This window comes from Nematolebias whitei, chromosome 18 (assembly GCF_014905685.2).
Source record: "Nematolebias whitei isolate Nwh7 chromosome 18, NemWhi1, whole genome shotgun sequence".
Lineage (NCBI taxonomy): Eukaryota > Metazoa > Chordata > Actinopteri > Cyprinodontiformes > Rivulidae > Nematolebias > Nematolebias whitei.
The window spans coordinates 26,660,250-26,676,581 of NC_056515.1; the positions used below are offsets into that span (position 1 = coordinate 26,660,250).

Genomic DNA, 16,332 nt, shown 5'->3' on the forward strand with positions numbered 1-16,332 from the left:
GATAGATAGATAGATAGATAGATAGATAGATAGATAGATAGATAGATGATAGATAGATAGATAGATAGATAGATAGATAGATAGATAGAGATGGATGGATGGAAGAAAATATTGCAAAGTAAATTAAGCTGACTGCAAAGATTCAGTCTCAATGTCATGTGATTAATGTATCATCTGGCTTTGTATTGATTAAAAGTTGTTGGTTTTTTCAGTCCAACTCAGATTCAAAGTGATACCTGTGTGGTGGTTGGCATACTGACAGGTTTTTGTTAGTGTTAGAAAAAGGCACTATGTCACATCAAAACCTGGTGAAGGCTAAATTAATCTAGTCAGAAAAAGTCAGCAGAGCAGACTTTCTCATCCCCATCTGTGTCACCTGTAAACCATCTCTGTGACATAATAACTCTAGATTTTGCTGACACACATGAGGTCTGATACATATTTATTCTGAGATCTTTAGCTCTGTTATCTTGTGTGGTTACCTCTCCCAAAGGGCATGTAACGTATCTGATTTCCATCTCTGAAAGCTCAGTTTCAAGCATATGGGCACCTGACACTAAAGTTTCATTTCCAGCATTCCTTTTTTATTCCTGGTACTACAATTAAATAGACATCATCTCAGGGTTTACTATCATAAATGACAGCCTTATTGGAATTTGTGAAACTCACAAAATGTTATCTGTAACATTTGGTCTTTTTTTTTTCTTTTTTTTTGCATAGTTGGGCATGAGAGTAAGAGAACTGTCGTGTTGTTGGTTGTATTTAATTGTGCTTTGCTTGTGTGTCTGTGTGTGCAAATTGAAGATGGTACATGATGTACTTCGCGCAACTGTATTATCACTTGTTCAGTCTAGGGCTGTAGCAGAAGACAAAAGTACTTGTTAGAAAAACTGCTTATTTTAGGTAGAGTTCTACCTACAAATTTTTAATGTTTTTACTTCTGAACTACGTTTAAAACTAATACACACAATCACAAAACACTCACAGTCTACCTTTGTAATGCTATCCACTGCTTCCATATGGTACATATCAGGTTTCATATTCCCACAAGTGCAAATAATATCTGTTACACAAATCTGTAAAAATAGGTTGTTTTTGTTCATGTGACCCAACCCAGACCTCCTTCCCAACATACACCTTTACAAAAATTGACTTATTGTACATCTGAAACAAAAACAAAAGGTATTGCAGAGAAAACAGTACAAATTGTTCCTTTATTTGGGTTTGGATTATCTACCCTTCTATGGTTACAAAACTTGCTTGATGAACTTCTTTTTTTTTTTTTTTTTTTTTCCAGATATTGCTTAAAAAGCATTATAATGGTGCATTTAAGTTGTACTCGGAAGTCAGAACGTCCAAGTTCCAAGTCAAATAATCTACTGGAACACCTGCCAAAGTTGGAAATCTGACTCAGAAAGTTAAAGATCCCTGACCAGCTTTGATTTTAAATTCCAATATGGTTGAGTTTCCCATTAAATGTTGTAATACCTAATGGAAAAAAAAAATTGCACTCAGCTTGTATCTTGGTAATCCAGTCACAAACACTGTATTGTTCAACCACTACTAACGAGCATGGTGCTACAGTGTTCAAATGCATAGAATGTAGAGAAATCTATTGTTGTTAAGTTGTATTGTTAATGGTAGTTATCCTGGTCACTGAGCACAACCGTTAGCTGATCATACTGGTTTTCCAAGTTGCATTTTGAACATAGTTAAAGCCGGCTGTGATCTCATTCCTAAATTTGAGTTTTGACTTTGGCAGTACATGAAAGGCATCAAAACACCCACATCAAATTACTATTATTTGCCAACAAAGATGAGAAAAGTAGAATTTGAAGAGAAAACATTGTCTAAAACTTTCAAGAGACCACCAACATCACACACACACACTTCTCAATACCAACAAGTTTCATGAAAACATCAAAGAACACCACTTGTGTGTGAATAGCATCTCCTCAAGAACTATTTGTACAGCTTTGTGTTGAATCATCATCCCCCAATAAACTATCTAGCCACTATATTCCCCTGTCTGTTTATGAAACTGGTCCTGAAACATTAATGTCAGTAACTGTGATATATGTATTTACCGAGCCATTTAAAACTGAACGTTTCTGATAAGACTGGTTACTACTGAAGTGAGATGTCCATGAGTCTCAAGAAATGCATACATCATGAAATTCTATGTAGTAGGAGATTAGGATTTTTTTTTTTACTTGTTGTTTTTGCTTTGAGTTATGCTTGGCAGCGGAACAAATAGATTCAAATATAGTTAAGATGATACTTAATTACTAATGACAGGCCAAAGCATTTCAGGATAGTAATGATGAATTGAGAACCCACAGGCAACAGCATCTTTACACACAAAGAAAATAGTAAGTTGTTTTAATGGTTGCCATGCACCACAGACAAATATTTGTATAGCACTGGGTCAAGGACAAGTCGGCATTTTGTACTGTAGCTAATCTTGCAAGGATGTTAGAACTACGTGTGAAATTCCTTACAGGAGAGTTGTGGATCACAGACTTTTCCAAAGAGCGTTTATCAGTGCTTTGACGTGGACACAAATACACACAGAAACTTGCCTTGACTTTCAGTGGGCTCCTCCAGTGCTCCTCAAGAACACTTTTCACTGTCACGTTGCTGGGAAGAATCACCACTTCATTATTGCCCTCTCTGCACTTGAGCTCACACTCCTCACCTGTGTGAATGCATGAGAAGGTAAGACCAAACAATTCAAAGTATGGACAAACTAGTTTCAAATTATATGTATATAATTTTAATGCAATTTCATCATGATATATTTCCCATCAAAAAGCTAGGTGTCATCGACATATATTGTAACTACCATAGCTGCAAGACTAAAAGCTGGCAATTGAAGCCATAAAGAATGAAGACTCCCTGATTCACTGTTCTGTTAATCCATTTAGCTTTTTCATATCTGTCCAATGCAAAATGCCAAAATCTTCAAACTAATATTTGGGTCTTCCTTTATTAATATTACTACTTTCAATACATAAAGACTCCTACTGACATGAGCAAAAATCAGTATGTCATCATACAAACCTATGCCGTGTCCTCGCTTGCATGAGTACTGCAGGCTATAATGCAGGTTTTGAGGTAAAGGACATTGGCCTTTGCTGTTTGGACAGATACGGAATGACCCTGTCCAGTTGCCATCCTTCCTACAGCGAATCACATTGGATCCTGTACCCTGAAACGAACACACATATTGACAGAAAAGTTTACTCTCACACACTGGTACACAAACACTGCGGAGCCAAGGACATTGAGATGGCGTCATATAGCACAGGGAGAAATACAATACAATTTTTATCAGGAATCCAACTAACAATGCCTGGGAGGCAGAATAGATTAAAAGGTGTATACATTTCAAAAGTCTGGGGTGGCAGAGCTATTCTGGAGATCAATAACAATCTAATTAGCACAGCATCAAACTGAGTAGAGCTAAGGAAGACAAGGAGAAAACAAGTATCACAAGAGCTGTGGGAAGTGTTATATAAAAGCATATTTGCAAAATATCCATGCATCTTTCATTCTCAACAATCAATATTATAAGATATCACACAATAGTGCAGGTTTTTAGACAGACTTTTCTAGTATGTCATTACAAAAATCTGCCTAGAAATTTAAAACAAGATTTTAAAATTTTTAAGGAAAATAGTAAAAAAAAAAAAAAAAAAAAAAGTATTAAAAAACACAAAAAAGTGCATGCTTACGTTTTTAATAGATGCCAAAAAGAGAATTGACAAGGAAAAGCAAGAGAGGAAAAAGATAGACAGACCTGCTTGCATGAAGAGTGCAGCAGCCTCACCGTAAGGGCAGAGTCTCTTGTGGCGGCAACCGCAGGAGTACCAGCGGAATTGGAGCAGTTAAGTCTGCAGACGCTGTCAAAGCGGAAGCCGTCGGTGCAGTGGTAAGAGCCATGGAAGATAAGCGGGGGAGGATCACAGGTCACGGGCTCACATGCCCCCTCCAGCCAGGTGCCATCCTCTGTGCACTGGCGCTTAAATGCACGTCTAAAAGAAAGACAATCACTTTACGTGAGGCTTTACTTTCAGCTTGATAAATGCTACACAAACAACTGTTTCATGTTTTACCTTTTGGGCTTGTTTTTAACGTGGTATCCTGGTTTGCACTTGTACTTGCAGAGGGTACCAACTTTTAGGCCCGTCTCATTGCAACGCTTTGTTTGCAGCACCGCGTTGGCTACAGGAGGAGGGGCTGCACAGCGGAGCTCACAGAGAGCCTCTGGGAAAGACCACAATCCATCTTCTAGGCAAGTAAGAGTGTTGTTTGTTCCTAAAATAAATAAATAAAAGGCAGTGATGCAAATTGTTGTGAATGTGAACATTTCATAGAAAAATATGGCTAGAGTGACTTCTACATATTCTTTTCGTTTTTTTATTTAAAACTTATCAGAAATTAAAAATAACAGATGATGATCATAGTGATATGTTTGCCAAATATTTGTTAATTAAGCTTGTAAAAAGAAGACGATATATTTAAGGACAGCTTGCTCACAAGTTTCTCTGCATGCAGGAGCTAACGTTGTGCTGTTCATCTCACCTATGAGCTGCGCAGGTTCTCGACACTGAAACGTGCTTCTACTGCCATAAGTCGTACCCTCTGGGAAGCTGAAATGAGCGGGGTGAACATGGTATTTGTCTGGCAGACCACAATCCACAGGCTCACATGAAACCTGCTTATTCCACTTCCCATTTGCACAGGTTATGGTCACTGAAGAAAATGACTGAAAAATAAAAAGACATGAAGTAAAGTTAGTGTCGAATGAGGACAAATGGATTAATGGTATCAAATTGCCCTGTAGCAATAGTACTATTTTATTGCAGACTGTATGTATTGTAACACTTATGTAACATATTGATGTGATACATCCTATAGAAGTTTATCTCATGAAAAAAAAGACAGTGGCAACTCAGCACTCTCTCCAGCCATATTGTAACCTGACAAAGCTCAGTAGTGCTTAGCTCAACGTATGTGAGTAAGCTTCACATGCGACTCAGCAGCTCAAGTAACTGGTGAGAGCATATGTAAGGTCAAGCCTTGCTACATGGACAACTGATATCCACCAACTGCACAATCAGCCCTGACCCAAAACAGATTGATCTGGAGGAAGTGTGACAGCTTCTGATAAACGCTCCTACACACACACACCAAAATAGAAGGACTCATCTACAACTAGAAGATTAAACTTGATTCATTTAATCTTCAACAATACTTTATTTCTACATAATAATGTTCCTAAAACATCAGTTATACATAAATCTATCCATGCTGACTTGGCTCTTATATGTTGGTGGAATGTGGTAGGAAACTAAAGACAGAGAAAATCATATAAAAAAAATTCACAAGAAACGAGAAGGCAAGAAACCAAATCGAGCAGTGATAACAACTCTGCTATAACAAACAAGGATTATAGATTTTAGCATTACAAATTAATATTGCTGCTATGTTTAAAACCAATCTTATTTGACAGTCTTTAAATCTATGTTGTCCATTATTTGAGTGTGTGCCAATTATGCCTGTTGGACAATCAATAGTAGTGAAAAATATAGTCCAAGCCATGTTTTAATAATTTTCTTAGGAACACTTTTAATACTTTTTTTTGTTTGTTTGTAGTTAGATATTTACATATATATATTAAAAAAACAAAACAGGGGCCCATTGCATCGGCCAAATCTCAAATGTTTTCATCATATTTTCATACCATGTGAAACTATAGGAATTGTCAAAAAATCCAACAATAAAGCTGGCAAAGCTCAAACATTTAGACTTTTCCATTTTAAAACGATAGGGAAACCTGTGTTTTCACCATCAATAATATTACACGCCTGTTTGGGTCAACTATAATTACACACATCTTTTTAAAGAGAAGCCAAACTTTTGAGGTCAAACAAGCTGGACTCACTTAACATGACATATCTATTGCTTCATAACCTTCTCTTTCTTCTCTTGTATAACAATCTTTCATCTTGATCCGATTATATGATACTGAAGAACAGTATCAGGTTTCCTCAAAATAAATAAGCTTCTTTCTTATTTGGATATCCAACAAAGTACCATATGTATTGCATGTGAGTGCCCTTTGAAAAACAACTTGGTGAGTTAAATGACTCACTCATGATGGACGATTGCGAACAACGTCTGTTTGAAAGAAATGCCAGAGCACCTATTTGCTGTTCAAAGGCAGACTTTAAATGAAGCGCAAATCAGATATACATACAGGAAACTATATGCTAAGTAGATTAAGTGACACATTCATACAATCTGTTATTATAGTGAAAATCATCTCCAGTAATATTGCCTGTGAATATTTGCTATTTCACATCCAAGTTAAAAAAAAAAAAAGATTTCAGTAAGTTAAAATGTTCTCTAAAATGCATCAAACACTAAGATTTTAACTTTTTTTTTTATATTATTTCAAGGATTATTTAAGTGAAGCCGTGGTTAGAGTTGGTGCCTTTCAACGCAAATATGACAGGATCACCTCCCAACCTTTGTTTGTTTGTTTGTTTGTCTCATTTGTCTCTATGTGTCCAAGTGATGCGCTTGCAGGCTGTCCAGGGTTTACTCTGACACAATTACTGCTGGGGATAGAAAACAGCTTCCCTTCAACCCAGAAAGGAAAACATGGTAAAGAAGATGGATGGATGGATGGATGGATGGATGGATGGATGGATGGATGGATGGATGGATGGATGGATGGATGGATGGATGGATGGATGGATGGATGGATGGATGGATGGATGGATGGATGGATGATATTATTTAATCAAATCAAAACAAATTAAGTAATTTCTATCCCCATTATTTAGAGTTAGGGTTAGGGTTAGAGTTAGGGTTAATCAATACTAGTGTTTACAAAAATGTAAACAATTCAATAACTTGATGCTAATTAGTATTTTACTACCATGATTGTATTAAAATATTTGGGGAAAATGGAGGATGTTTATTGTTGCTGTTTTGCTAGAGGAATTTGAGTCTCTTCCTGGTAATTACAGACTGGCCAGAAAATTAGCCTTTTTAATGGTACCATACGGTTCCCCAATTTTTTAAATCCATCTTTGTATCTATGGTACATTTGCAGATAACATCTTGAATAATCGGACTCGTCTTTGGCACATAAAACCTGGCGTCTGTTTTTCTTAAAAGGAAGCTGAGATGTGGACTTGTCTGACCCTGGAATGTGGATCTACTGACTGTATGTCCTTCTTAGATGGGTAGGTGGGGGGAAAACTCATGGATGTTTCTGCACAGAGTTAATAAATATATGACTTCCTCCTTGCATAATGTAGTTTCAGGTTACATTTCTGAGAAATGTGGTGGACTGTGCTGAGTGACAATAATATTCTAAGGTACCCTAAAGCAAATCTGGCGATCCTGAATGTTCATGGTGCACCATTTAAGGTTTTGGTTAGGCTCATGTACATAAATATATTCTTCAAAAAGTAGATAACCCCTTACTTTTTGAATGCTTAGTCTCATACTTTCATTTATAAGGAGGTAACAGGTTTTAAAGGTTGTTGAATATTTATGGAGAAAACTGCTTTTGTGTGACCCTTTGAAGTTTATAAGTTCACAAAGACATGCACATGTATCCAGCAATGTGCATCGCATTCCAGCAGTATAGACAAGAAATTGAAGACAAGAATCTATAGGTAGACCTCTGAAGTGAAGAAGACATTAATTCAGTCATTTTGAAACAAAAACAGAAGACTGTTGGAGCCATTAACACTCTTCTAGATAAGGGAATCTTGTTTAAAAAATACTTTAGTTATTTAAAAAGGGAAGGAACTTGGTCAGCGACATGACCAAGAATCCATAAATCACTTTAACAGAAATAGAAAACTGGAAAGGAAGAAGACAAAATACACCAGACAACTGGTTTTCTTGTCGGTCAAATGCAAAGCAAAATGTTTAGACAGTGCAGGAGAAGACTTCAAAGCAAGTCAAGTATTTTTTTTATTGTTTTATTTTATTTTTAATTACCAGTTTGAGCTTTGATTACATTTGCCAAGTAAGTTATGTGATTGTTTCTGTTTGTTAAATGAATCACCTCAAAAGTATTTGCATATAAACTTTTACCAGGGCAAGGCACAATTTAGAAATAACTAACTTATAACGTCAGTATGGGTTTACACATGGATTCAAGGCTTTAGAACCTTCTGTGGGGATTGACAGTAGGAAAAAAATTGCAATTCATTTGTTTCTTGAAACAACCTCATATTTCTTGTGTTTGCTTGAAATCTCCTACAATGCTGTTTCTTCAAAGAAAAAAGCTTCACACTAAATTAGATTTGGCTGTAACATGCATATCAATGGAAATATCCTCTAAACAGATTTCTGGGGGGGGGGGGGGGGGGGAGTTGTCAAAAGTGTTGTTGAGAATTCAACAGTAGCCAAAATTAGGTTTGCTTCCTACACATTTTTATGCGATTCCAGGCATCCAAATCATGCTATTCTAAAGCAGTCAAACTGGTTCAAAACACCAAAGTCCATGCTCAATAATCCAGGTATAAAATCCAACAATGTTCGGTCGGGTTGAGCATGGACTTTGGTGTTTTGAACCTGTTTGACACGACTGATCCAACGTATTTAAAGAAAAGGCAATTTTTGAGAATCTAAAAGAAAAAAAAATCACTTAGTTTCCACTTTTTCAGCCTTTTTTTTAGATCAATGTAATCATAAAAAGATACATCTCAAACCACATTTCAGGAAAACACCAACATGTAAGGTTTTTATTTTTTTTATTTTTTTATGAATAACAGTTTGTATGAACTGTGAAGCAGTGAACAACACTCATACTCATGGGGGGCTAATAGCATGAGCCTGCAGATTTAATTTGCATGCACCTGATTGAAGGTTGCAATTAGATCTTCACTGTGAACCACTGATGTAAAAGATTGGGGGAGGGGGATCCTGATGATTATGATTACTATTATTAGAAAACCAGACAGATTCAAACGCAGAGAATACGTGATGATCTGAGCTGTCAAAGGTCAAATTTAGGTTTATGACCAAACAAACAGTGTGCTGTACTTTGTTTTCTGCCTTGTAGTAAAAAGCACATAAGGTGGACATGTGTTTTCTGAAAAACTACCATGATTTGCCTAAATCTGATAAACAGCTACATTTGGTTGACTTGTTAGCTGCAATGGGCCATCATACAAAAACATGTTTGCTAAAGGCCAGAGGTGAGAATGTTTTAAAATGAAAATCTAAGAAACCCTATTTAAATTCCTGACTGACCACTAGAGCGAGCAGAAATACAAACGTTGCCTCAAACGAGAAACAAAATGTCTTAATAAATCCAGTGAAAGTTTCTCCTTAGGGGTGTGTGTTTGGCCCACAACAGCATGTGTGAACAAAGACTGAAAGTTCTGTAATGATGAAAACGTTCAGGATATAAGAAGTTTATACTGTTATGTGGATGTGGGTCTAATCTCAAAAAAGCGGAAAGTATTGGTTCATGTTGGCCAGTGTTCATCACTGAATGTTTTAATAGGAAATCCCTGAAGGTAAAAGATGTGACTTGATCAGTGCCAGCACTCAGTGTTCCTGCACCACTTCAAAAAGGGAAAGGAAGATAGGGAGGGTGGAAATGGACAGCAATAAAACACACACCAGCAAATCAAGCATGTGAGGGGGAAAGATTTGTTCTTAAGATAGCAGCCATAAAGGTGGCGTTCCCAGAAGCGCTTTGACATCAGTGATAGAAGAATGTAATTGTCTAATGAGAGGAAATGAGACTGGGTACTTTTCAGAGCTAGTGTGGAACTGCATGTGTACGTTTGTATGGACTGGGATTGAAAAAAGAAATAAAAAGTAAAATACAAACTATAAAATGCCTAATAAGGGGGGCAGAAATTATCTAATTCTATTATTATTGTTGATGTTGTTGTTATTATCAGAATAGACCATTACAGTGTTTCAGCTAAATTTTTATTTCAATTTTCACATTTTTTGTCCTGAAACTTTAAGATTAATTCTAGTTTTACCCTATTTCAATTAATAAACATAAATACTGTTTGAAGAAATTTAAATTATCTGTAATTTGATTAAAACTAGACACAAGTTTATGTTTTTTTTCCTAACTATAACCATGAAAAGTTACAAATAAAGGAGAAGAGGATTAAAAAATGTGGTCTCCTGCATGTAGGAAATTATTTGGTCCAGATGTCGTACAGTAAAACGGTTGTAAGATACCACAAATATATTTAAAAGTATGGAATATACTTATGTACAGCAGCACATAAAGGTACTTATGAAGGACGTACCAAATTAAAAACAAGTGCACTACCAATACTGACTCAAGACTTTTGCATGTAATTATACAGGCATAATCCTTGAACAACATTATTGATTTGAACTAACATCAGTATGCTAATTTTATGCCAGTGAAGCTGAACACATACCCTCTGGTTAAGTGAATGGGTACAAAAAGTTATTCATCACAAGTCCTCTAAATACCTTTTAACTGTCAAGCATCATTTGGGGCAAACAAACAAAAAATTTGGCATAGCTCCACTTCTTTTCAGTTTTCTCCTCTCCTCCTTTGCTCCACTTTCTTCATACTATCCTGCCTCGCTGTCTCTGAAAAGCGTAATTTATCACTAAATGAGCTGACATTGATGAATAGCCACATGGTGCGCTGTCAATCAAAATGTAATACAATTAGAAATATGTGCAGAGCCGAGGAAGAACTATTGGGAATACTGGGGTATGTAATCTGTATGATTGTTGAAGTTGATGTTCACCAAACACCACCACTTTCTTACTGATAACACAGTGTTGTGCAAAAGCTTCTAAGCATCCCAAAATTCTTTATATTTTCCTTTCAAAAAGCCAGACTTTCTTGCAATCTTTTAAAGTGGTTTCCCCAAAAATATCAGGATTCCTGAAGGTTGTTTTAAGTTTTTCCTCCAACTTTGGATGCATTTGCTGTCGGGTCCTTGTACCAGTAACCAGAAAGTCAATTGTGCAGTGTGTCCTTTAAACAACAGAAAGTAAATGAACAGAGGACAAAAGAAAATGTGTCAGGCCTAAAATCTATCTAGAGCAGATGAACTTGTATCTGAAAATATCTAAGAGAATTGTCTTGAAAAAAGACCCGACAGAGGACATGAGAAATGCCATTTATGTGCTAAAAGTCCATTCAATGTCAAATTGTGTCATCTTTAGCATTTTTTCATAACTTCAATAAAATACATAAATGGTAACCATTTGTATGTTTGTTACATGATGATAGTAACAGTAAAAGTAAAGTTCTATGTATTGTCATCATTGTATGTTTCCATACAATGGCAAAATTGGTTCTCTGCATGTAATCCATCACCCCTGAGATACACCCAGGTGGAGCAGTGGGCAGCTCTGTAAGCGCCTGGGAAGCAATTAGGGATTAGATGTCTTGCTCAGAGACACCACATGATGTGAGAATGGCTGGGGATTGAGCCTGGGACTTTCTGGTCCCAGGTCGACCGCCCTGCCTCTACCCTATCTCTGCCCCATTGATGGGTTGGGGTAAGTGTCCAACAATCAAACTTCAAAATGGATTACCTTGCAAGTTGTCTTTCAGTGTCAACACAGTTTAGAAGTTTAGAACTTCTGTAGCCTTGTCATGCCTGAATGATTCGTCCAGCAACAATAAACACTCTTTTGAAAATAGCCAGTTACTAGACAGAAAACGAAAGAAAAAGCAGCCCAACTATAAAGTAAAACTTCGAAAGACCTTAAAGCCTGAGGAAATCAGTACCAACTTAAATGATTAGAAGACATTAGAAAATGTATGAAGAAATTAAATATGGCTCATGACTTTTGCACAGCGCTGTGCATGAAGCTGTTTGTGAGCATGTATATACAGTATATTTCAATGTGCAGCTTTATAAAGCTGTGGAGATGAAAAAGCATTCATGTGACCTTCACAGCAGGTGGGCTTTGTATCCCAGGTGCGATGGGTTAAATGCAGAGAGCCAATTTCATCTTTGTATGGGAACATACAATGATGACAACACATAGCACATTATTATTATTATTATTATTATTATTATTATTATTATCAACTACTGTTTCTGTCCATATGGTGACCATATCATTGTGTTCTCCCTGTTTCTGTTTGAACTGGTGTTCTGTCTTTGCAGGAAATCATCTTTAATTGCCTGTGTTCTATTGTATGTGCACTGCCTATATGGAGGCTTTTAATTTGTGCCATTTTGTGGTAGCAAGTCTCTGCCCTTTAACAAATACTTGTGAGGGAGAGGGAGCAGACACTACACCATGATGTCATCGTCCCAGTGGAGCAGCGATACAAAGTGACTGTTTGAGATGATGGTGCAGTGTGCTTTGCAAGACGGTATATGCTTCTATGTGTGCATGCAGTCGCAAGCTAAAGCTGTGATTGTAAATGTGTAGCAAGCTAGCGATCTCTATGGATTCCTATGATGTCATTCTTCCAGGAGGCTAGCCTTGCTAAACCTAGTTGGGTTTTGGTGACCAAAAAAAAAAAAAAAAAGAGTAGAAAAGAGGAGGGAAGCAAGAGTTCAAGCGTGTTTCACCTTTTGGCCATTTGTATGTTTCTTTTTGCAACAGTGCATGTTTATGTGTGCATTAAAAAAATAAAAAAAAATCATGTTTGCATACATGTTCCACCTGCTGGAAAAAATGCTTTTAAAAAAGTTTACTAGCATACATTTATGCGTTTTTGTGCTTCTTTGAGGTTTTGTGCTGCCTTTAGGTGGATGTGTGTAGAAGCTTGTTTGTGTGTTCACCTGGCTCTTGATGATGTCATCATCCTGGTGGACTTGCAGGGCATATCCAGAGTTGCAAAAGATGGTGCAGCGGTCTCCATTGTAGAAGTGGCGGCCAGGGCTACTGCACTTTAGCTCTGCATTGCGGATTAACGGTTCCTGGCAGTCAATGGCTTCACACGAATAATGTACACAACTGCAAGGGGTAGCGTGTGTGTGTAGGGTGGGGGGCCGGTAAGGGAAAAAATATAAAGCAAGAGAAACAAAAAAAGAGAAATCAAAACATTACTACATCTTAATACAACCAAGACACTGTAATCTGTTTGTGAATTAATGCTCCAAACTCAAACATGCAAACAGTCGCACATTTGCTCACAGACAAATTATGCACCAAGTGAACCACATTCATCCATCAATGACTGTTTAACATATCAAATCAATAATCCACATGGAGAACAGATTCCCACATGTGCACACAAGGGCTGTCTCTGTGCACACAGATTGTGAATTAAGAGCAACAGGATAGATCATGTGCAAGCTACAATGACAAAGTTTGGCCACGGCTTTGTATAAGAAGCTTGATGGAGAAGGCGTTTAATGCTACTGGAATGCACTGGATTCTGTGCCTAAACACTGCATCGTATAAACAACAGCACAAACAAAAAAGAGCTTGTAAGAGGATATACGTCTGGAGAAACATTGTTGAGCTCATTGCTGCAAAAGTGGATTTTTTAATGTTTTTTATGCACTTCCTTTGTTTCTTCCGATGCAAACAGTATCTTATACTTTTTTCATATACTTTTCTCCCTTATGAAAACCATGCTTTTACCTGCACTGTGCTCTTAATTTTCTACCTCTGGGCCGCTCTATTCCCACCCCACTTTGGGGAACTCATGTTGACCACAAAAATGAGCTGGAGAAAACTGTTTATAAAGAACATTAGTAGAAGTCCCCTACAACTACACTCACATCTTAAAGGACAAACGGGGAAACCATAAATACTTTTCTGGAGACATTTTGGATTTAAACAAAACCTCCTTGTGGTTTCCCACTCATCACACTGGAATTTACGACATAAATTACAATTAAGTACCTGGAAAACTATCCCCCTCCTTGGAAAAATGAGCAGAAAGTATACACACAGTGAAAGAATTGAATGTTGTCATAGTTGGTAGCAAGGTGAGGACCCCAATGCAAAGAGCAGGAAGGAGTTAGATGGATGACAAGGGGAGTTTTTAAAAAAAAGCTTAAACTTAAGAGCTATGAAGCAGAAAGATCAATGTTAACCAAAATATAAAGCAAATAAAAAAATTGTCTGCAGAATTGGTAAGGAACTGCCACCGAACGAGGGAAATCAAGAAAATATTGTGACGTAACTAATAAAAGGTGCAGATGGCAGCAAATACTTTAGCCAAGAAACAAGGAGGAGAACAAAACTAATAGAATAGACACAAGAAAATTGTTGAATTATTAGAAATATTAGTGGACACACACACACACATATATGTGTGTATATATATATATATATATATATATATATATATATATATACAAGTAAACAAAGAAAAACAAGTATAATAGCTACTTTTGGAAAAATGACAAATGTATGAGAAAAGGGGTTAATGGAGCAGAAAAGAGTGAATAGAGCACAATACTTAACAATATTGTCAAAGTATTAATACATTTATACAATTAAATATCTTATCAAGGCAAAAAAAAAATGTCAAGAATAAACAAAAAAGTGCAAAAACCGAGCCAAAGAGGAAACATACGTGTGCATATGCTGACAGATGAGTGCGGAGCATAAAACTGAGTCATGTTAATAGATCCTGTTGTTAACAGCTCAGTTAAAAAAAGGATGTGGTGCTTAGTGGAGGCATAAGTGTTACTGGAAATATGCAGTTCAGCTCAGGAGAATGATAGGAGGAGAAAGGGAGTGGGAGGTACAGAAAAGGGTAGAATTAAGGAGTAGAAGATGGCAGTTCAGAAGGGAAAAAGATGATGTGAAAGTAAAAGATGAGAGGACAGGAGGGACTATATCAACTCTGTTAAATGTGAGATGGGGAGAAATGAGAAATAAAAGGAAGTGAATAAGGAGTAAAATGAATTTGAAAAGACTAGCAATTTGGAAAGTGAACCAAAAAAGCCTGATGATCGATTGGAGTTAATCAAGAAACAGAAACAAATCAATACCACGAAGAGACAAAGGGACTCAACCTGGATTCACCGCTGCACTGATGGAAGGATGCCATTCGTCACACTATAAGTCACAAACCTATTGAAAATTATTAATTCCGAAGAAAAGTTGGCAGAGATTCAACTTGACGTCATATAAGCATAATGTCATCAAAACCATCTGTAAATGAGATGAAGGGGAGCATAAAAGAAAGAAAAGTCAGCAAGAATGCTGGAAGAAAGCAACGTGTGTGCACAAAAAAAAGGTCCTTGCTGATGCAGAGAGGATGCTTTTTCATTTCTTTAGGAGCTGTTGGGATGTCTTGCAGAACTACTGATTACCATTTTAGTGTAATTTGTTCCTTAATCATCTATCACATTGTGGAAGCTTAGAGGCTATGATTATGGTTAAGTAAACGCTGACTGTTGCTTCTGTTTGATTTAGGCACAATTTGAAGGTGGAAATTTGCATCATATATATATATTTGCGATGCACAATATTATTAGCATGGTATCGGTATCGGCCGATATTAGCGTTAATTTTCAATATCGGACATCGGCTATTCCATTAAAATAACTCGCCGATATAAAAGGCGCTGTTTTTGCCTGCAGCGGCAGCACAACATGATGACGTCACAGCGGCAGCGCAACGCAATGATGTCATGTGCGCCTACCCGATCTCACGGAGGAGAGGAAAATTCAAAATGTCGGCGGTGTGGAAGTTTTATTTTTTGTTGGTGATGATGTCAGATTCTGAAAATTTTTGGACTACATTGAGCCTCGCTACATCATCCGCAGTCGGAGATATTTTTCCGACGTAATGTTACCTGAGTCACAAGCCGTCATTTCCGACGTCATTGAGAAGCTAATAGCCGATAGCACGACTTGTTGGGTGAGTTTCACCACAGACATTTGGACGTTGTGTTAGCCCCGTTAGCATGATTAAGCCCCCAGTATACTCCCGCATACGTCCATATGTTGAGATACGCACGTACGTACGCAGAGGTAGGAGCGTACCCTCCAGGGCATGTCCGTGCAAAGCTCAATTTTTATGACCGCATATGCATACGCAGTGTTGCACAATAAACTGCCCAGCGACGGACTGTTTTGTTACGACACCAAATCGTAACAAAATGTATTAAATTCCCCTTCTTCATCTCTGATCTGGCCTTTTTATTTGTTTTGTTTTTTGCCAAGAGGCAGTGATCTCATCCTCCTCCGTTGATGCCATGAATGAAATGGTGAGAAATGAAGGAATTTGTCACGAGCGAATTAAACTCAGGTCCAACGTGGCTGCGGGAGGGTCTGGAAATTTCCTGGTGGGCTGGTCTGATGTGTGGGCTGCAGGGCCAGCGCTCCCTGTTTTTTTTAT

General features: G+C 37.3%; 1 protein-coding gene across 1 annotated transcript in view; it reads right to left on the reverse strand.

The window, feature by feature from the left end:
- The window catches only part of pappaa (pregnancy-associated plasma protein A, pappalysin 1a), a 108,744-nt gene that overhangs the window by 18,866 nt on the left and 73,546 nt on the right, over window positions 1–16,332 (reverse strand). Inside the window, exons 11-16 of the mRNA XM_037692009.1 lie at window positions 12,807–12,981; window positions 4,588–4,771; window positions 4,119–4,320; window positions 3,803–4,037; window positions 3,064–3,211; window positions 2,583–2,698 (exon numbers count right to left, since the gene is read on the reverse strand). Of these exons, the coding sequence (XP_037547937.1) occupies window positions 2,583–2,698; window positions 3,064–3,211; window positions 3,803–4,037; window positions 4,119–4,320; window positions 4,588–4,771; window positions 12,807–12,981 (1,060 nt within the window). The remainder of the gene's footprint in view (window positions 1–2,582; window positions 2,699–3,063; window positions 3,212–3,802; window positions 4,038–4,118; window positions 4,321–4,587; window positions 4,772–12,806; window positions 12,982–16,332) is intronic.